This window comes from Chanos chanos, chromosome 1 (genome assembly GCF_902362185.1).
Source record: "Chanos chanos chromosome 1, fChaCha1.1, whole genome shotgun sequence".
NCBI lineage: Eukaryota > Metazoa > Chordata > Actinopteri > Gonorynchiformes > Chanidae > Chanos > Chanos chanos.
Window position 1 is genome coordinate 9,436,682 of NC_044495.1, and position 21,246 is coordinate 9,457,927.

General features: G+C 43.5%; 2 protein-coding genes across 2 annotated transcripts; both read left to right on the forward strand.

The window, feature by feature from the left end:
• krtcap3 (keratinocyte associated protein 3) lies at positions 1–2,959 on the forward strand. The gene is made up of 6 exons (XM_030788472.1): positions 1–49; positions 452–636; positions 865–924; positions 1,069–1,266; positions 1,964–2,098; positions 2,951–2,959. The coding sequence occupies exons 1-6, from the start codon at positions 37–39 to the stop codon at positions 2,957–2,959; spliced, it is 600 nt and encodes a 199-aa protein (XP_030644332.1). The 5' UTR covers positions 1–36.
• Positions 2,960–6,947: 3,988 nt separating this feature from the next.
• On the forward strand, positions 6,948–20,594 carry fzd3b (frizzled class receptor 3b). Its single transcript, XM_030777664.1, has 6 exons — positions 6,948–7,202; positions 15,799–15,995; positions 16,167–17,184; positions 19,480–19,628; positions 19,912–20,148; positions 20,378–20,594. The coding sequence occupies exons 1-6, from the start codon at positions 6,948–6,950 to the stop codon at positions 20,592–20,594; spliced, it is 2,073 nt and encodes a 690-aa protein (XP_030633524.1).
• Positions 20,595–21,246: the final 652 nt, after the last annotated feature.

The window sequence follows — 21,246 nt, forward strand, 5'->3', positions numbered from 1 at the left end:
CTCTTGGAACAAACTAGGACCGAAAATCGCGGAGCAATGTGTCGCTTCGGTAAGAACAATAAGAACAATATGTTGTTCCCTAGTTTTCATTTAGAGAGTTGATTAAAACCTAAGTAATCGTATGGTGCTTTTCAGATTGCTTGCTTTCGGGTTCGCTATCTGCCACTCAGGTAGCCTTCAATCGGTTATCAACAACATTTAGGCATGTTCACAGTATGTTCGCTGATAATGCGAACACATAGAATTGTCCAAAAATTAGATTTTAAGTGCACGCTGTTGTGGGCAAAAATAAACATATGCGAAGTCTGCTTCATTAACAAATAGCCACCTTTTCTATAGCTACATCAGATGATAGCTATTGGAAAGACAAAAAATTCTGTCATAGCGCTAAAAATACAGTTTTATACAAGTTAAGTGTGAATGATAACCTAAAACCACCGTTTATTTGTAGATAAATTGAAGGGTGCGGGATGGTTGATGAAAAAAGGACTGGTACTCATCGTTGTTGGTCATGTCAATTTCATCTTCGGTGCCATTGTTCACGGCAGTGTTTTGCGTCACATCTCTAAACCGAGTGACCAAATCACTACCGAATATACCGTGGCCAACATTATTTCAGTGACATCAGGACTACTGGTAAGCAAATTATGTATTTCACTTACTGAGGGAAACGGCTGGAGGTACAGATATAGTCTGTACGTGACTGGTAAAAAGGTTTCATTTTTCCTTTAGTTTTATTGACTTATTGATTGATGTATTGAATACTTGTTGATTTTTTTAAAAAAATATCAGTAGCACTTAGATCTCTTTATATTTGTATTTACTTTATTTACTTTATATTTATGTATTTACTTTGTGTTTTAGAGCATTGCAAGCGGTATCATTGCAATATTGGTGTCAAGGAATCTTACGAACGCAAAACTGGTAAGTGTTCATTTACGATATCCTTATCAGTGGCATGTAAACGTTGCATTTTATAGTGCACAACAAACATCCCTCTGTGAACTTTATATAGAGGGCATGGTTTTTGTTAAATGTGGTACTGACTAATACTGCCTTGTTCAATAGCATGTAGGCCTACTGGTCAGTGCCTTTTTGAACGCTCTGTTCTCTGCGGCCTGCTGTGTGGGCCTGCTCTTGGCGATCAGCCTCACGATCAGCGGAGACGGACAGGTTCTTATGCGTGGCTGTAAAATGACAGACGTGCCCATCAATGCCCGTGCCCCCGTGTCTGTTGACTGCCCTTTTGACACCACACGTATCTATGTGAGTTTACTCCCTATTATTTTCTTTGCATTGTGGCATAAGATGGTGCATTTGAAGTGATTTCTTAAAACTGCAGTCTTCACACTTTATTGTTTGTGTTCCTGATGAGACTGTATATATATAAACATCTACAGTACATTCCAACTGTTGTTAAGGTGTGTGTACATGCAGCACATCATTTTGTTATCACAAGATGGGCGCACAGTGTAACAGTGTATTTGTCTGCAGGAGACAGGTGGTTCTTACATGAGTAATTACTGTGTAAATACACAGTTGCTTCAGACACCTAATATAAAGTAGGTCTATGCACTGTATTATTGCAGCATTCTTGCACTTGACCCAAACCCTCTTATATATAAGTTCTCAATAGTTTGAAATCAGCAGGTAGTAACTGTAAATAATTAAATAGTAGCTTAGATACAGAGGGAGCAGGAGGATCCTGGAGGGTGCTCCGAGGGTTATGTGATCGATTCCTGACATACTGAGCAAATGAACTGCTGAGGAGTTGGGAGAGCGGCTGGTTGAGATCCCTCGTGAGCCGTTACTGTTTCCTTACGCAAAGTACTTAACCTCAAGCTGCTCCAGGGTGCACAGCACTGTCTGACCCTGTGAGATACAGATCTTTCACCAGAGATACAGTATATGTAAAGGTTTTTTTTTTAATTCGGTACAAACACGACATTCTCCTCCCCTTCAGGACACAACCCTGGCTCTGTGGTTCCCAATGGCGCTGTTTTCTGCTCTGGAATCAGGGTTGTCTGTATGGTGTTTTGTCGTTGGACTGACACTAAGAGGTCTTGGGCCATGTGGTCAGAGTTACATCAAAGAACAGGTATACTGCAAGTTACACACACACACACACACACACACACACACACACACACATGGTCATCCCTGTATTTAACATCACTGTCCTTATCTGTACCATATCAGCGATTATTGATTTGTTGTGTTTCATCATAGTTGGAAGAGGGGATGCTAGCCAACCCCTCAGCAGAGGATCCAGATTGTGTGGGTCAAGGCCGTCGACTGATTGGACATCAGTCTTCACAACAGAGCTGAACAGTGGGTGTGATTTTTTACTGAACTCCTTGGGATTTGGGGTGAACACTGCTCTAGTTTAGCCATTTGTACTTGGCATCATTTTTGGACTCTGTTATGACAGAGTTCACCAGTGTCTGTGTACCTAACTGTATGGTGTACATACAACACTTATGTTAAACATCAGGTTCATCACAGAGAACCCTTGCACACAAATACCACTCCAAAAACTTGGGTGTCATTCAAGGCTGCACAATCTTATTAATAATACTAATGACTCATACTTAATGTCATTGGTGACAACTGGTCTTGCACTATATTGCTACGCGTTTCATTTATTTAGACAAACTTGCTCTATTTCATTTTAGGTTGTTTTTCTGAAGACATGAAGAAATTTATCCCTGAGGTACTGATATAGACACCCCTAGTCTGTTGAACCTTGGACTCTTATATTTTTTTGTTTTAAGCTATGTGTACTGAAAATCATCATGGTTAAACTGCCCCCTCCTCCATGGCTTTCTCTTCGAAATCATAACTACGGTTCTACAAAGTGCACTCAGTACTTCCTACAAAGTGCACGCCTAACGCAGAGCCAAAACTGAACACATGTGCACTCCGACTCTATTTATGTGTTCAACCTCAGGTGAACTAGTCGATGTCATTGTTTGTTTGTGAAGTGTTCACTGGCATGTGGGCCTACATCACAAACGCTAATCCAGAGTAGGTCGCTGTAGATTTAAGGGCATTACTGGGGGGAGCGGGGTGGGGGGGGGGGGGGGGGGGGGTACTCACCACCAAAACCACATCTGTGTCACTGTACCTGGAAATCTTCAGCTCACACCAAAAAGGAGTTGAGATTTGGTAAGTAACTATTTACGTTCAGTTCAGTTACGCAATGCTTCATGCCTGTTTCATTTCAGAATATGCCAAAATTGTACATCTAAATGTTTACTGCTTTATGTCTTACTAATAAGTGGCTTCATTCTTTTTTTTTTCTGTGTCATGTTTTTTTTTTTTACATTAATTACATTGTATGTAACATGCCATGCTCATAACATTTCTTCTCGAACATGAAGTGCAGACAGAAAAACACTCAATGCAATCCTGCCCATAAAACGTTAAGTATTCATTTTTAAAGTCAAACTACCTAATTTACCAAAGATCTCAAACGCTCTCTGGTGGGCAGCTGTGCAAACACTCCCTTGCGCTGTTTGATAGTATGAAGCAGGGCGAATCTGTTAATGGGATATTAAAAATGTTCGAGTTTGATGCTCACTGCTATTAAAAGGCCCTTAGAGCTCTTTTTTGAGGAGCGTCTTTCTCAGTATTCAGGCCAAAGTGATGAGAGAGATAGAACTTCAAGCCAACTCTATAGAGGTTAATCTGGGGTGGGTTTAATGAAGCATAGAAAATCTAGCTCTCAGAGATAATCCAATGTGCTGAAAGGGAAAAATAAACATTGACATAAGGATGTGACTGACACTGTCAAAACAAGGAGATGTCTCCTCAGTGTGAAAGATGATACCATGTATTTGTGTGTGTGGTTTTCTTCAGTGCTTTTGAAGGACTGGAGATTACATATTTCAATCACAGTTACACTAACAGTTTTCCCTCTGATTGATGTGCTTGTGTGCTCTGTAGTATAGTTTACAATACTGGTCCAGATATGTTCTGGTATTCTTAACTAATGCTTGTGATGTTTTATATGCAACAAAATTGATCATTGGAATTGTTTTGAATTTGTCTGAATAAAAACATACCAAAGAGTTACTACATTCGTTTGAACATCTGTTGTCTGTTCTATACCTGCAACAGTTATTCAGTGGAATTTCACAAAGCTGTAGTTTAGAATTTCATTCATGAAATCAAGTTTGAAATTCATACATGTAACTCTCCTTGGAAATCTCTCAGTGTGAGATGCCATTAGAGGATTGGCATCTGGATACTTCACCAACTGTCATTCCTGTCGTTCCCAAAGATTAGAGGAATCGTCTGAAAACTGAATTTGTTATATGTCCTTCAACAGTCTGTGGGGCTACACATTTCACTCCTTCTTTTATATTTCACTCTCTTTATTTCAGCAATGACTAAGTATGAATTTGCAATTTCTGACATTCTAATACCTTAAAGTTTATTCTACTAGTTTTCACATGTATCTATCAACTCTAAAGGCCAGGCCGCAGCAGATGTCCTCTAACTTCTTAAAGTACAGAAAGAAGTGGAAGGTTCGCCCTTCAAGGGCCAATAGACGTTATTGCTTCCCAGCCTTATTGTCATGTTGACCTGTTTCACTTCACTGCACCTGTTGGATTGGTAGACGCTCCATCTGCTGCTTATTCACCATGTCAGGAAGCTGCTGGTGAAAGACTATTTGTGCATAGTCTTCAACTGATGTATTCAAAATTCGAAGTATCTTGTTAAAAAGTAATGCCTTCGATTTACTTCAAATCAGCTGTCAACATCGCATCCCTCTACAGTCGAATTTAATCATTATTCTGTTTTCCTCAGAATTTCTTTTTTTTTTATGTATATATATATTTACGGGTCTTTTCAAATTATTGTGATTTTTAGAGTGAAACAGGGTTGTTCATTTATTTTATGCTGCAAAACTGTCGCTGTCCTTAACATTTTCCAGTTATAATTGTGAGGCATGCGCTGTGGATAGAAGGTGGGGCGTATCACTTGGGGAGGGGGAGTTTCGGTTGGAATATGCAAAACAGCGTCCGTCCGTGTGAATTATCGTTCATGTGCGACTGTTTCAGGCAGTCAGGAAGCGTCAACTTACTGTCTACACAGCGAAACCAAGGGACTGTTTGCTGAATTCAGATTTTTATTGCTGCCTTACTCTTTTATTTCATTGCCTTATGTGACACAGTACGCGTAGCCTGCTGAGGAAGATCGGACCTGCTGCGTAAATTCAGCCTGGGAGACACCGTGCATTGTCATGAGTGAACAGCAGCGAATGGCAGTGCTTATTCTGACTCCTGTAAACTAAAGGTGAATGATTACTTTGAAATTGTTTTTAATAGTTACGCAGTAAATGCTTTCCACCTATAACAGATACACGTCTGTGTTTTGTACAAGAAATCAATTATAAGAAGGAAATATAGTTAGTAAGTCATCCAAGAGCATGATACTATTGGCTGCTGTCTGCAACACACGCTGGGTCATGTTCAAAGATAAATTGCTTAGATTATGTCAATTTTGGCAGCGTGAATTAAATTACTATGTCGTCCGTATTTCCAGGCGTTTGTTTTGAGTAAAGAAGACGATTTATGGCTATGTTTTACAAGCTGATGCAGTCACGTCCTTAGTTTTATATAAAAAAGGCAAGTTTGCAAAGGCATCATGGGATGGAAAATGTGTAACGAAATTCTATGAGTTTGTTTCCGTAACATCTAATGTTTTGTCTTATTTATTTCCCACGTGAGCTCATATTAACGTCTTTAAGTTACTGTTAAATGTTGAGAACATCTCCTGCAGAAGTGTTGCGGTGAGCACGTTAGGTGGCTACGCAGACTCACACAAACGTGTTCCGAGGGGGATGGGGCTGGGTGGGTTTGCACGAGTAAGAGTAAATTGACTTTAACACAATGAGCATCTAAGAGTGGGATGCGCTAACAAATGGGTGAAATTGGATGGAAGGGCGTTCACGTTGTTGCCTTGCCGGCTTGACATGTCAAGAGGAGGCAGGCAAAATTAACCGTCTGCAATCGTGGAGACGTTTAAAGCTTATATACTAGCATACTGGAGACTGATCGGCTCACCGTATGTTGGCTCTCTCTCGGATGTGGCTTTATTGAACTGTATAAAATTTCCCATGAAACGCAGTGTAAGATGTAACCAAAATTTTACGTTAAAACGCTATTCAAACTATATTTTAGATTTCCTGGCTCATATCTGTTGCTCTTGGAATGGTTTATATCAAGGTCAGCTCTGTTATAAAACATTTTATCCTGTGCTCTTGATCGTTTATCACATTTTTTTTTGCTGTGCACTTTCACAAAACACTCGTAATGTTTTATGATACCTGCTAACAGAGATTGCAAAATGTCAGGTACTCGCTTCATGAAATTATTTCTTCGTCAAGATGTATAAATTGTTATTGATTATTTGGAGATTCAAACTTATTTGAACATAAAGGAAGCATGCTTAAATAGCCTAATGTTGTGGTATTTGGAAATCACAGAAATGTGTTTTTCATGACATAAGTTTTTGTCCATGTGTTAACAGTGTCAATCCTTTTTTTTTCCAAGGTCCTGGTAAATGTGCTCTACTGGTCGGTTCTTAGAAACTGTCTTGGTAGATGATGATATGAAGCTCCCCTGACAAACTTCTCGGTGAGAGACAATTTGTGAGGTGAGTCTGAAAGCTGCTTCACTGTGAGGAAAACCAGAGGAAGCCTGAAGTGGATGATCAAAGCAAGCGCCCAACCAAAGAGGCCAGAGGACAGAAACAGTGTTCAGGAAGACCTCATAAGCAGACAGGGATTATTTGTCGCAGGGGATGGAAGTAGATCCCGCCAGAATGCCTGACAGACCTTGTGGGTGTGGTGGATACCCACACAGAGAAGAATAAACTGCTGTTACTCAATTTACACCTCTCTGGGCCTCGCCCCTCTGCGGTGTTTTGGCTCAAAGATGAGACATACGCTGGATTTGGTCCTGTCTGTATCGGTTCACAACTTTAAAGAGATGTGGTTGTTCTGGATGCTTCTCATCTGTCCGTTGTTCTTATCTGGCTCTGGGATCCATATGAACTTGGCAGAGAGCCATAGTGCATTTACCTGTGAGCCCATTGGACTTCGAATGTGCCAGGATCTGCCCTACAACACCACCTTCATGCCCAACCTGCTCAACCACTACGACCAACAGACAGCTGCACTGGCTATGGAGGTAAAGTGCCTTTCCCTTTCTCAGTGTCTTACATGAGCTGTGGATGGGTTGGGGGAGAAATGAGGTTGCTATGGAGCTTGTTTTGCAAGCCGGTGGTTTAGAAGGTCAAGCGACACCACATCGCTTTAAAAATCAGTTACTAGCTACAGTCCACTTGACAACCCATTTACGAATGCTGTCGTATTCGAATGCTTTCAGGATTTTTTCTTTTTTTTCTTTTTGTAATTTTCACGCTGTTGAATTGTTTGCGTGTTATATTAGGTATCCGTAGAATAGTGGTTTTCTCACATATTAAGTGAACTAGTATCAGCCACAAAGAACTACACTGTTTTTATTACATTTCTGTGTTTGCCGCAGGTGCATTCATTATTCATTATGTCTATAATAACTGGGGTGCAGAACAAAACCTGTGAATCCCTTACACTTCAGAATGTAGTTCTGAAACAGTCATCATTGTCAGGGGTGGCAGCTGCTTATTTGCAGTGGCAGCTGCAGACCTATGGCAGTATAAATGTACGAACATGTTCGTTTTGTCAGAATCATTATTTGGTCATAGCTAACAGCTCTTTTATGGTCAAGTATGAGTAACACATGCTCCTGGTGATAACACTGTCTCAGACTTGATTCTTCTTCACGGGTGTGTCATCATGTTGTCGTCCTTCCCTCTCTGAGCCAACTGTCTTTGTCCGTAAGATCTTACCGTGTGAACATTTGATGTGATGAAAGGCCCCAAGCTATGAGTGAATGCCCTGCACTGTTACGTTGTGCTGTACATTTAGGCTTTGGTGTTACATGTTAATACTGACAATGGTCACTTACTGACTTGCATCTTATCTGCAGACTAAGATAATGAAATGCCACAAAAACAGTTATTTGGTTCCAATGAACTGATCATATGAAGCTCCCCTTTCTTATAAAACCTTACGTACAATGTAAAATCAGTAATGGTAGGTATGTGTGCTGTGTAAGAATTCACGTTCACGCTTAGAGGATTTCTGTTGATATATGGTTTTAGTCACTATCTATTGACTCTTTTACTCTGTGTTTTAGCCATATTAGCTATTAGCTGCTGACCAATTACTCCTCTTTTGTTAAACTCCTGTCTTGAGTTTGGTCCAGGGGTGGAATGCTTGCTGAAGGAGGTATTATTCTACCTATTGGGAGAGCTAATGGTGCCAGCTTGCATTATTCACCACAGCTAAACGCCTCATAATCAGCACTAGAGCCCACAAAAGGCCGGATTGATTGCAAGCACTGAGTGATTTTCTTTCTCCCGTCACTGCAGTCAATTAAACCCAGCGGATAGAGAGCGTCCCGTGCCTGGCCTGCTCTCTGAAATCACAACAGTGCACCCACTGTCAGCTAGCTCCCCGCTACTGTCACGTGAACCCTGGCTTTAGACCGGGATGCCAGGGAGGCCCATGTTGGTCCATCTGTCATTGGTGTTCAGTATCCCCCATGGATCTGTATTACATCACTCAGGAGATGTCCTGCTCTGTACGAAACCAGAGCCTGTCTAGTGATATCCACCCCCCCCCCCCCCCACCCCCCCTTCCCCCTGTCCTCAGTTAGCCACGGCAGTACACTGCGCGTAAGGAGCATCTGCCATGATGCTACGAGAGTTGATGGGAATCTGATTCCCAAATGCAGTTAATGTGATAGGACATGGTTTGATCCAGCCCTTGCTTCAGCTGTTGCATCCTGGCAGAATTCCCCGAGTTTAATGGTGATGTCAACGAGGGTGTAAGATTGCCGTTGTAGGTCCCATTAAAACCATTGAAGACTTAATCCAGCTTCTAATTTCACGACCACCTAACCGACTTGAACCCCTGCTGTTACCCGTCTGCAGTAACTCACACCAAAAAAAACACCCAACATTTTTAAATTAATGTTTCACAGTGCTTCATTTCAGCCATTTAGAACTTCGAGTTTACATCGTTCTTAAAAGATATATCTCTCCTTTAAATGATTTTTCTCTTAAGCTGACACGGGAAAATCATTGAATAGAATACACGATAAAGTTTTACTTCTCAATGACCCAAGATTCTCTGTAAATTAGAACAAGGCCAAGTGATTAGTGCAAACCCTTATAAAAAAACATAAATATAGGTTATCCATGACTTATGTGCTTACGTTGAGCTGGATGTATAAGCTACCATTCAAAAGCAAGAGGCTCAATGGAAGGATATTATTCTGTTCACACGCGACGCTTGTGGAAAATACTACAACTGGCTTACAGCTGCCTGTCACCTCTCCTCTGAAGGAAGGGTGTAGATTCTTTTAAGGTTATTAATTTAGCCTGTTTCTTTTGTAACTGGGCAGCCTCTTGTGGTGTTTGCTATGCCAACACATCTACACAGTGGTACCACATGGGTTCCACACATATTAAAAAATCTCAAACAATTCTCAAAAAATTTTGTTTTGTTTAGGACTGTTTAATACAAGATTGTAAATTTCCTCAAAGGCAACGATATTCCTGCTTATAACCATTGAGAAAATGGCAGATAAATGTAGCATGTGTTAAATTTTGGTGCTTTACCAATCTCATAATGGTCTCCGTAGAGTGAACCAGTGGTACTTACGTGGTCACTGTGTGGTCTGACCAGATGGAGATGGATTCTGACGGCTGGTTAATGACAGGGCCGTCCGCTAGGCAGTGCCACATGAGGTCATCAGTACTGCCTTGGAATAACAGTCTTTGCTGTCCTCTAAAGAATGCTGAAAAGAGGGTGGGTCTGGGGCAAAAAGAGGCCTGAATAATGTGAAAAAAATAATATTATGTTATATTATATATACACTCTCCATGGTAGTATAACATGCTGATTTTTGAGTTGAGTGAATAAATGGAAGTATTTTGGAATCTTTTTCATCTTCTTAAAATCTCACCCAACGTGAAAACGATGGTAATTTTCAATAGTTTCTTTATGAACCCTCCTGCGGTTAGTACAGACCAACGCTGTGTGAGATGGATCGAGCAACTCTCTTTTCCCATTCTCTCTTTTCCAACCTCACCCTCCTTAACTGAGTATAGCTGTAGCCATGGTAACGGGCCTTAATTGTGTCGCCACAAAAGGACATGCATTACTGCTCTCAGGAGGCGGTCTTTCTCAGTGCCCTTTGACCCCTGAGGATGAGGACTCATCAAAAGCCCTCCTTTTTAGATTGGTCTGTTTTCTGCATCAGTGGTTGCCATGGCAGCGCAGGCAGAAATGCCAGCGAAGAATGTGGCTCAGACGAGTGGAGTGGAGGAAGACGCAGCCAGGAACAGAACCGACTGATCCTGATTCAAGAAAGAGTGAATGACAGGAGAGAGGGAGTGTGGGAGCAGACTGTCCTTTTTCTCTGCCCCCCCCCCCTCTTTTCTGCGCAGACTGAGAAAAGATTAAGGAAATAACTGTGCGTTTGTCCAATTTTCCCTCATTCACAGCCGCCTGCGCCTTTCACAATTGTGTGTGAGAGAGCAGGGTGGGCAGCCAGAACCAATTGGATTGCGCACTCAGAGTTTATCTTGGTTCTGTCTCGGAGACCGACAGGCGCTTTTTTTTCTTTCTTTGTGTGTGTCCATGCACGATACATTTTATTCACCCCCTTTAGACCTACCAGCATGTTTACATGTCACCCACAAGGAAGCTTCCATCCTATTCTCCTCCATCCTCATTTAAAATCACTCTGTCACAGGCTTTCAATGGTATCACCTTACGTCACTGCGTGAAAATGAAGAAGAAGAAGAAGAAGTCTTTATTTGCCAATTGCTCAGGTACATGTGTACAAGGGCATTGGAATTCTTGTACAGATCTCTCAGTCATGAATGAGAGAGTACCACTGTGCATTGCACTGTCGGGGGAGCGCCATCTTCCAAGTACTTCGGCATTTAACCCATCCGTGAGCAGTGAACACACACACTAGGGGTGTGCTGAGACTGTGGCTTCACTGGGTACAGGGAGCTACAGTTAGACTGACTATAAAGGTCAGTGTTGATGGAGAGTTGGCTTACAGTGTTTGACAGTGTTTTGGGCCAGAGGGAAGAAGCAGTTATATAAGAGCATAGTGCCACACTAACAGTACTTTGGCAGCAAGGGAGAAACTTCTGGCTAAACACAAGTGTTTTTAATGCAACCAATAATATTTATGGAACATATATATATGTATATACAGAGAGAGAGAGAGAAAGTGAGAGAAGAATCCTTATTCCCTTCTTAGTTAATCACGGCTAAGATATTTCAATCATTTTGTGTCAACAGAGTGTTAGCAGATGTATTCCTTGTGTAAGAGTTTGCTTTAATTCACTGAACACTGAGTGAGTCAAATCTCATGACCATGCCAGGTCTCATTGAGCCTTTGAGTGTTTTAGTGTTGTAATGTGTGAACTATATTCAAATACTCTGGATTAGGCTGTTGAATGGTCTGTCATCTGACCTGCTCGATGAATTGGAAGGCATTGACATAATTAAATCGCTAATGACAGTTTTAGGAAGTGTGTTGGGCAGAATTACCTATTGTGTCTCTTCTAGCAGAAATTCTCCACTCAAAGCTTATTAGCCCCCTCTCTGGCACGCATGCCACCTGGTAGGGAAAAAGTGACGGATTCTCACATTCAAAAGTGTCAAATCCTTTTGACTCTCTAATCTTGGGAAAACTAACTGCTGTTTTGATGGGTTTTTTTTTTTTTCACCCAAAACCTCAGAAACTGAGATTCTGCAGAGTTGGCAGACTGGCTTTTCCACTGGAAGCCCAATCTTGCCCTGTTTTCCACCTGCATTAGAGAGAGATGGGGAAAGAGAGAGAGAGAGAAAACATTCCTGAGCGCGAAGCCAAGTCCCACGGCTATCTGTCATTCCCTCTCTCCCACAGTCAGACAGCAATTGCATTGGTTGTCAGTCAAGTACCAGGGCTAGACACCTGCACCTTAACCCTGCTTTCACTTTCCACAATCCTTCCCCGTCTTTGCACTTTTAAACAAATTAGGCTCAGTTCAGCTTTTTACTTGGTCACTTATGTAAAGAAATGACATGGAATAAATTCTTTATTCGGTTCATTACTTTAAAATTCATTTAATTTTTCATAATGTCTCGACATTTTTCAGCTCGTGAACTGATTTACAGAGAAGTTTCTAAACTGAAAAAATAGCCCTGTCTGGTTCATAATCTATAGATTTAATATGTAGGGTAGTATAAATTATTTCTATGTTATTGTTATACCACCTAAACTACTATTAGGCTCACGGCCAGTATTTTTTTTTTCTTACATCGAAGACATGTATTCTAAGTAAGGCAGCCTGGGTAGAGGCTAAAGCATGCTGTCATACACTGAAGGGTTTTTCAAAGGTACCCCCCCCCCCCATTCATTGATTCTTTCAAATAAATCACGGTTTAGACAGAAGAAAAAACAGGCTGAAACTTAATCCATCCATTGAAGCGCTGAGAGGGAGTGTCTGCTGGCGTCGGGTGAGAGACAAATGTGTTCTTTTTCGCTCCTGCCAAAAAACCCAGCCTGTTTTTACCGCTGCTCCTCCTACACAGTCAGTGCATTCTGGACTCATTGTGAGGTTATTCAAAATTCAAGACAGAAATGTTTTAATTACCCATTCTGTTATCATTGTTTTAGGCATGGAGATTAGACTATATTATACATCTGTACTTGTATTCAGTGGGTGTAGGAGCTAAAATCTCAATTACGCCTCCTCATCGGGCTTCCAGTGAAACAATGCAGACATTTTAATGCAGCGTTTCCACCCACAGAAAATACAGCGCTGCTCATTACCTATGGCAGTTCATTAAACTAAACGAGGTTAACATCGACGGATGTATGTACATACATCATACATCCATGAAGACACCACGAAGTTACACTGGCCTAACACACTCATGCGGAAGGGGTTAAGTGAGTCGGACACTAATGCGTTAAGTGTGCCTCCTGGCTCTTGATTGAACATTGCTTTCAAATGCTCTTGCAGAAACGTTAAGACTGATGGAGTAAAGGTGGATTGGAGGATTGAATAGGTTTGGACTCAGGTCTGAAGCATAGAGAGATGATGAGCAGGGAAGCAAAGGTTGGTTGAGCCGTGTTCCTCAAGCCCCCTCTGGGTGCACTTTGCGTTGGTACCACACTCAGATATAAGCTCCTGCCCATGCCTCAGTGAGCACTCGCTCTGTCATGCACGGTACCCGAGCGCTTTCAGCAGAACGACCGAACACAATATGAAGCACTGTGGAGGCAGGAGGATGTGCAGTGCATTAAAGAGATGTTTGAAACGGGTGCATCATCTGAAGATGTTGCTGGTGGCACACTTAGTGGAGTTCTGACAGCTCTGAAACTGAGATACTGAATGACCTGAAATAACTCTCTTAGAGAGAGAGAGAGAGAGAGGGAGAGGGAATGAAGGCTTTGTAGTGCATTTTCGAATGAATTTCAGTTTCTCTGTTTCTATTCTAATACTCAACTTTGCGAGGGCACTTAGGCAGCAGACGGCTCCTTAATGGCTACGAGCTTGGTTTGTTTTCTTGAAAGTCACTTTGGATACAGGCATCTGCTAAATGAATAAATGTAAATGTACGTTTATGCACCTTCGTCCAGATATCTGTAGGTTATTGAAAGGGGGTAAGAATTCATTCTCTCTTCCACTTTGTTCACATATGCACTATCTGTCTTCAGATATTCTGTTTCTAAATTTGTATGTTATTTTTTTTTCCTTTGTGTGAAGCCTTTAGTGTTGCTAATCCCTGACTACTAAACACTCATGGTAACACACCTGGCTCATCATCTTACAGTAAAGCATCCTGGCCTCAGGTACACTGGGAGTCATTCATACAGTAACCCACTTCAGCTAGCATTTGTCTTTGATGTTTCCCTGACACATGAGAAGTCTTACTATGACTGGAGTTGGTTTAAGCCCTCTAAGTCACCTCCTGTCTTCTCACTTATACAGTAACGGTAAATCCTCTGTCAAAATCTCTTATTTTATATTCCGCTCACCTCTGTGCGCGATGCGTGTAAAATAAAGAGATTGTTGGCATTAAAAAGACAAAGGATTGGGCTAATTCTTGATCCCTTTTCTTGCTGTTGGATGCAAGAGTCTGGGCTCTAGTGGCAGTGGAGAGAGTGTGTTGATTGATTGTGTTTCTGGGAAGTTAGAGAGATGTCAGTTTCCCCTTTTACTGGGGATGGATATGCCCATAGATGTTTGTGTGTGTGTGTGTGTATGTGTGTGTGTCTGTGTGCGCTGTAGAACAAATGTTTAGCTGTCTCCACACGTTTGGATCTACCATCTCAGATCAGCTACGTGTCTATGAATAATGGAGACTACTGCTGTTCAACCCCTCTGTTGTCCCCTGATCTTCCTCACACATGTAAGATGAGCTTCTTTTGCTTCTCTAGTGTCTACAGCATGTGACAACAGAACTGGGACCGAGATGAGGATGTGACACAAGCTTTAAAAACAAAAAAACAATCAATAGTGAGTGTTCAGTACCCATAGAAAGAGAAAGCAGAATGATGCAGCTGTACAGTCTATTTATACAGCTTGATCCCAGATGTGGTTTCTTGTTTGCGGGCTGTTACTCTCTGGGTGTAATATCAGCTGGTCATGTATCTTTTGATCTTCCTTTAATCTGAGTGTTCCCCACACTGAGTAAATATTTGATAGCCTGTTCTAAATATTGAATGGGTTCCTCTGAAATCCTCCTGCCATGTTGAAAATTTCAATAAGTATTTCATAACTTAATGATTTTACCATTAAACCATGTCTCTATCAAGGCAGTAGTGCTAATGTGTCATTTGATGTGAAAATATTCAGTTACTGTGTTGTATGTTTTAACTTTTTGGTGGCTTGAATTTAAGAGGTTTGGTAAGAGGGCATCGTGAAAAGAGCAGTGAAGAAAGGTACTCTGAGACCATTTTAAAGGGATGTGGGAAAGGATTGTGTGTGTGTGTGTCCCCATCTCCTCCTTCTTTACCCCAGCATGGCTGTCACAAAGGCCAGGCCTCAGCAGGAAGTGCATGTGTATTGGCTGACCCCAGGTGGAGACCCATTGTCCCCTCCTCAGGGGATTTACATGTTAATGACCGGTTCTGCAGCTGCTCCTTCTCCCAGAATGCAGCGGGCTCCTTCAAGACACAAAAGGCCTGGCTGGGTCTCCAATTGGCCTGCGAGCCTGGTGTAGAAGGGTGTCAACTTACTGAACTTGGACAACTTCCTGCCCTGTCATTGTGCACCTTTGGGGCCAAGGGAGACAGGTAGTCGTTTTCAAGATGGGGCTCAACAGTATCCTTGTCATATAAATGAAGGTCGACTGCACAAAGTAACCTGAGAATCAGCTCCAGCCACTGCCCTGCAGCCATTGGCAAACCACCTTAGAATTACACAGTTCCACTACTAGAGTGTAATCTTGGATCCGTCTTTGTGTTGTCTGGTCTCAAGATTACACCTTGCATGCCCGTGTACCAAGCTCTGTTTTTCCTTCATTACATGCCATTGGGATGGTGTAAACGCTCAGGATTGTGAATTAAGTATGTAACTCTGTAATAACGTTATTCTAACGTTAACGTAACGTTATTCTTATCCTTTATCAAAAGTTGCTCTGACCGTCTCTTCCCACAGCCGTTTCACCCTATGGTAAACCTGCAGTGCTCTGCCGACTTGCGGCCCTTCCTGTGTGCCCTCTACGCGCCTGTGTGTATGGAATACGGCCGAATGACCTTGCCTTGCCGGAGCCTATGCCTGCATGCGAAGAGAGACTGCCAGAAGCTCATGGATATGTTCGGCGTCACCTGGCCTGATGAGATGGAGTGCAGCAGGTAATGTAACGTATTTTAAATGCTGCTGAGGGAGAAATCACACTTCGTTTCATTTCAAGTGGAAACAAATGTAAACCTTTTAAACTGAGTTAATGAGGGCTAGCTGAAACAAACCAGACGAGGGTTACGCCCGTTGTCTGGTTTTGTTGACATTGCTTGTTTTTACTCCAGGTTCCCAGACTGTGATGAATCATACCCCCGTGCTGTCGACCTGCTGACCAGTGAGGACACCACTGACCAGTCCCCCATGCCTGTGCAGCGTGACTATGGCTTTTGGTGCCCCCGTGAACTCAAAATTGAGCCTGACCATGGATATTCCTTCCTGGGAGTGCGTGACTGCTCTCCTCCCTGTCCCAATATGTACTTCCGTCGCGAAGAGCTGACTTTTGCCCGATACTTCATAGGTGTCATCTCCATCGTTTGCCTGTCTGCCACGCTTTTCACGTTCCTCACCTTCCTCATCGACGTCACGCGCTTCCGCTACCCGGAGCGGCCAATCATCTTTTACGCGGTCTGCTACATGATGGTGTCCCTTGTCTTCTTCTTGGGCTTTCTGTTGGAGGATCGCGTCGCCTGTAATGCCGCCAACCCAGCTGAGTACAAGGCCTCTACAGTAACCCAGGGCTCACACAACAAGGCCTGCACTCTGCTTTTCATGGTGCTCTACTTTTTCACCATGGCCGGGAGCGTCTGGTGGGTCATCCTTACCATTACCTGGTTCCTGGCTGCTGTGCCCAAGTGGGGCAGTGAAGCCATTGAGAAGAAGGCGCTGTTGTTTCATGCCAGTGCCTGGGGCATCCCGGGTACCCTTACTGTCGCTCTCCTGGCCATGAATAAGATAGAGGGGGATAACATCAGCGGTGTGTGTTTTGTGGGGCTGTATGACGTTCACACGTTGCGATGGTTTGTGCTGGCTCCGCTGTGCCTGGACGTACTGGTTGGAGTGTCCCTGCTGTTAGCAGGCATTGTCGCTCTGAACAGGGTCCGAATGGAGATTCCCCTAGAAAAGGAGAACCAGGACAAGCTGGTGAAGTTCATGATCCGGATTGGTGTGTTCTCCGTGCTCTACCTGGTGCCATTGCTGACAGTGGTGGGTTGTTACTTGTACGAGCAGGGGTACCGATCTATCTGGGAGACCACCTGGGTGCAAGAACGGTGTAGGGAATATCACATCCCCTGTCCTTACCAGGTATATTATCGTCTCTCAGTCTCTCCCTCAGTGTCTCTCATTTTATGTTTTTGAACACTGTTCTCGCTCTCTCGCTCTCTCTCTCTTTCTCTCTCTCACATAGTGCTATTGCTATAGTGCCCTGAAAGATAAGAAGTAGCTATTTCAGTCTTGAGTGATTGAGTGGTTTGTTGAGGTGGAAGAAAATAGTAGAAGCCAACAGCAAGATACTGCATGTTCCATAGTTGACAAAAACACCATGCTTAACACTTTTTTGTGATGTTAAGTGAATAGACGGAGTGAAAGGATACACCAAAGCGATGTGCAGGGCTCATATATTACTATGTAACTTTAAACCTACGGCCTTTCCTGCTGCACAATAACAGACGGAATTGAAGCTAGCTAGGCATCACGTGGCATGGTAACTGACTCTAGCCAACTCCCATAGGGCATACTCCACCCCAGTTGAACTGGTCCTACATTTGCCTACACAATCTCTTTCTCTCATTGAGCTGAAGCTGCAATCAGTTATTGAGCACCTGACGTCCACTCCAATTCTTGTGTGTAGGTGTGTGAGTGTGAACGTATGTGATTGGGGGTGGGGGGCAGAGAGAGAGAGAGAGAGAAGGAGAGAAAGAGGAGAGAGAGAGAGAGAGAGAGAGAAAGAGAAGGAGTGAGAGACTCCTCTAGACACCCCCACCACCACCACTCCCTCACTCTCTTTCATCTGTGGGCTTGTTAAGTCACGCTTTGCTGCTTGCATTGTGCGCTGGCTTCAGTAGCGGTTTTAGAGTAGAGTGATGAGGAAAGGCCTGTTTGATGCGGCTGAACACGAGTACAACACTGAAGGAAACTACTGCGTAATCACCCCCACACTCGAGATATAGATTAGAACATGACGACGGGTTCTCATCTCCTCTTTAGTTTATACAGAGAGAAGGGTGACTCATACAGCTCGGTCCACAGCCAAACGCATAAGGTGTTGTGTGGTCTGAGCCAGAAACAGAGTAGTTTTTCTTCAGAATTGTATGGTTTGTCACTGGAAGACTGAAGGCAAATAATTCGTTTACTTGACCTGTGAAGGTCTTAGGCTGTCAAACACATTCCTCTAGCAGCTGTTAATATGAACAAGCCTCAGCACACAGGGCACTGCAAAACTGAAGACAGCACACAATGAATCAAGACAGCACACAATGAATCAAGACAGCGCAGAACTGTGTTGGTAACAGGAAAGAACACAATATTGTAATGCATGAATTTTAACAGTAATGGATGAGTGAGTGTGTCTGCATGTCAGTTCACTTATGATGGTGTGTTTGTGTATGTTTCTGGGGTAGAGAGAGACCGACTGACAGACAGAGAGAGAGAGAGAGAGATAAAAAGAGAGTGTGTGAGAGAGAGAAAAAGAGAGTGTGAGAGTGTGTGAACTCCTGATGTTTTATTTGGCTCCTTTCCTCATTTTTAGCCTCCTTTGCTTTCTCACTGGAGCATGTCTGGTTAGGAATTCCAGTATTGCTCCATGTCATCTGATAGTTTTCTCTGAGGACCTTACATATCGAGACTATTCATGTGTGCGAGGTAAATGCTAACCTAGCTCTGTGTGTGTGTGCGCGTGTGCACATGCACACACATCAGAACTGGCATTGCGTGATGTGCGCCTGACTGGTTAAGTGCCCAGGTGCTGAGGCCACAGGGCAAAGAAGGGAGAAAGATTAAGAAAAGAAGAGGCGGCCATTGTGTGGACTAGTGCAATATGTACACAGAGGAGAAAGCAGGATTGTCTGCGATCACTGAGCTGTTTAGTCTGAGGAATCAAACAGCCAGTCACTCACTCGACTCGACGTGCAAACATAGTCCAAAAAAAAAAAAAAACACTCAAAACATACACAAACACAAACACACACTAATGTGAACAGATCTTTCCAGCTCTATGGTGTTTCATAGAAAAAGAATAGCATTACAGCTGAAGGAGGCTGAAAAGACAAGGAAGGGGGGGGGGCAGAATACAAAAAGAATAACAAAAGAAAGAAAAAGTGGTGCACAGAGGGCTGGAATGAAAAGGAAGAGAGACAGTAGCCTAAAATTGGAAGTACACAATTACAAACAAGCCAAACATGAAGGGCTTTGCTGGAGGGCCGTAGCAGTATACTGCAAGGAAGAAAGGAGCGTAATCAAATTGTACAGAGCCGATTGACTTTGACTTAAGCAAAGCCTGGGGCTGTGCCAGTTCAATGAGCTGTGAGTGTTTGCTTTGTGCGAGACAAGCTATTACAGGCCATCAATGCGCAGTTAACTTCAGTAAGTGTTGCATTGCAGGTGGAACAGACGAGCAGGCCGGACCTGGTCCTCTTTTTGATGAAATATCTGATGGTTCTGGTGGTTGGCATCCCTTCTGTCTTTTGGGTCGGCAGCAAGAAGACCTGTTTTGAGTGGGCCAGCTTTTTTCACGGCCGTCGACGCAAAGAGTGAGTTCTCCTTTGTGTTTCTGTGCTGTTCTGGCTCAGTGTAGAGAAAGTTCATCTCAAGGTTATTCTCTGTAACGAAGGTGAAAAAACGCAGACTAGCCTGTCCACTCTGATTATCTCAGAGACAATAGTGAAAAGGTTATTTGTGCGGTCTTTCCCGAAATGATAAAAACTGTCTTTACCCCTTTTTTCACGCTGGGGTAACCCTTCTATCTCTTCTCGTATTCTCCTTCACTCATCTCTCTCTCCCCCGCCTTGCCTCCCGTCTCCTCCTGTCCTGCAGCAGTGCTGTTAACGAGAGCAGACAGGTTCTTCAGGAGCCAGACTTTGCCCAGTCTCTGTTGCGAGACCCCAACACCCCAATCATCCGTAAGTCCCGTGGAACTTCAACCCAAGGCACCTCCACCCACGCCTCCTCCACCCACCTGGCCATGATAGACGACCAGCGCAGCAAGGCCGGGAGCGTCCACAGCAAGATGAGCAGTTACCATGGCAGCCTGCACCGCTCCCGGGACGGCAGGTGAGGACAAAGAGGATGCTAAAAATCCGTTGCTGGTGCATTAGTTGACTCACGTTCTATAGCAGTTATGTGATGACTCATTTGAAATCATTAAAGAGCACGTTATGTAATAACATGGAATGTATCTGTACAGACCTGTAGGATAAAATTGACAGGTTTCACACTAGCTGGTGTTAGGAGCGGTCGAGCGTACTGAATGTCTTTTTCTCTCCCTCATTCCCAACTGCAGGTATACCCCCTCCAGTCACAGGGAGGTGGAGGAGCGTCCTCCCTACGGCAGCATGCCCCGCCTCAACGAACAACTATCCCATCACAGCAGTCTCCATCAGCTTGACAGCCAATCACGGCACAGCAGTTTGAGAGACGTGAGCAACGCTCCTCCCACTAACATCACCCATGGCTCCAGTATGAACTGTGTCGTGGAGGACGATGGCGCAAGCGCGTAATCATAGAGGACGGGAAGAGCTATTTAACTATTCTATCCCAGTCAGCAGCGTAAGCTGAAAGCTTTGATCTGGAGCTTGTTTAGCTTGGCCTGAATGACTCCCTCCTATGCTGAAGCTGGAGAAGGTGCTAATCTAATGGCTCCACATCAGAATTCCAACCTTGAAGTGAGAGAAGATCACTGAGAATTAAAGACTTTGATTTTGCCGACAGATTTCGTTCACTGGGCATCACGCATGACTCTCGTGTTTGAATAAGACATTTTCTTTGATACTGTGAAGATGTGCAGTGACTGCTTGGGATAGCAGCGCTGTACTTTGGCGTAGAGTGATCCATTAGCAGGGCTCTGCCCCCTGCTGTGGTTTTAAAGCCTGGTGACAAGGTCTTAGAGGGGGGGGGGCGCGGGGACTGCAGCTGTCCTAAAACTCAGAGCAGGAATGTCTCACCTGCTGACATCAAGCCCCTTTCCCATCACCTCCTCATAATCACCGCTCACTGTAATTGAGCTGGCATCAAAGGGACTCTGTATTACACACACTTACAGATTTGTCTAGGGTTTGGATCACCCTCGCTCTGCAGATTCTTATAAGAACCGGACATGAGTCCCTCAAGGCCTCAAGTAAAGGAGAGAACACTTTGACCAAGGTTGCTGTG

Bases quoted from the DNA above. Each gene is read 5' to 3' on its own strand.
- krtcap3 (XM_030788472.1), top strand. The intron at 925-1,068 runs GTAAGTGTTCAT...CTTGTTCAATAG, and splicing joins ATCTTACGAACGCAAAACTG to CATGTAGGCCTACTGGTCAG. The intron at 1,267-1,963 runs GTGAGTTTACTC...CCTCCCCTTCAG, and splicing joins TTGACACCACACGTATCTAT to GACACAACCCTGGCTCTGTG.
- fzd3b (XM_030777664.1), top strand. From the start codon at position 6,948: ATGAGACATACGCTGGATTTGGTCCTGTCTGTATCGGTTCACAACTTT. The intron at 15,996-16,166 runs GTAATGTAACGT...TTTTTACTCCAG, and splicing joins GATGAGATGGAGTGCAGCAG to GTTCCCAGACTGTGATGAAT. The intron at 20,149-20,377 runs GTGAGGACAAAG...TCCCAACTGCAG, and splicing joins CACCGCTCCCGGGACGGCAG to GTATACCCCCTCCAGTCACA.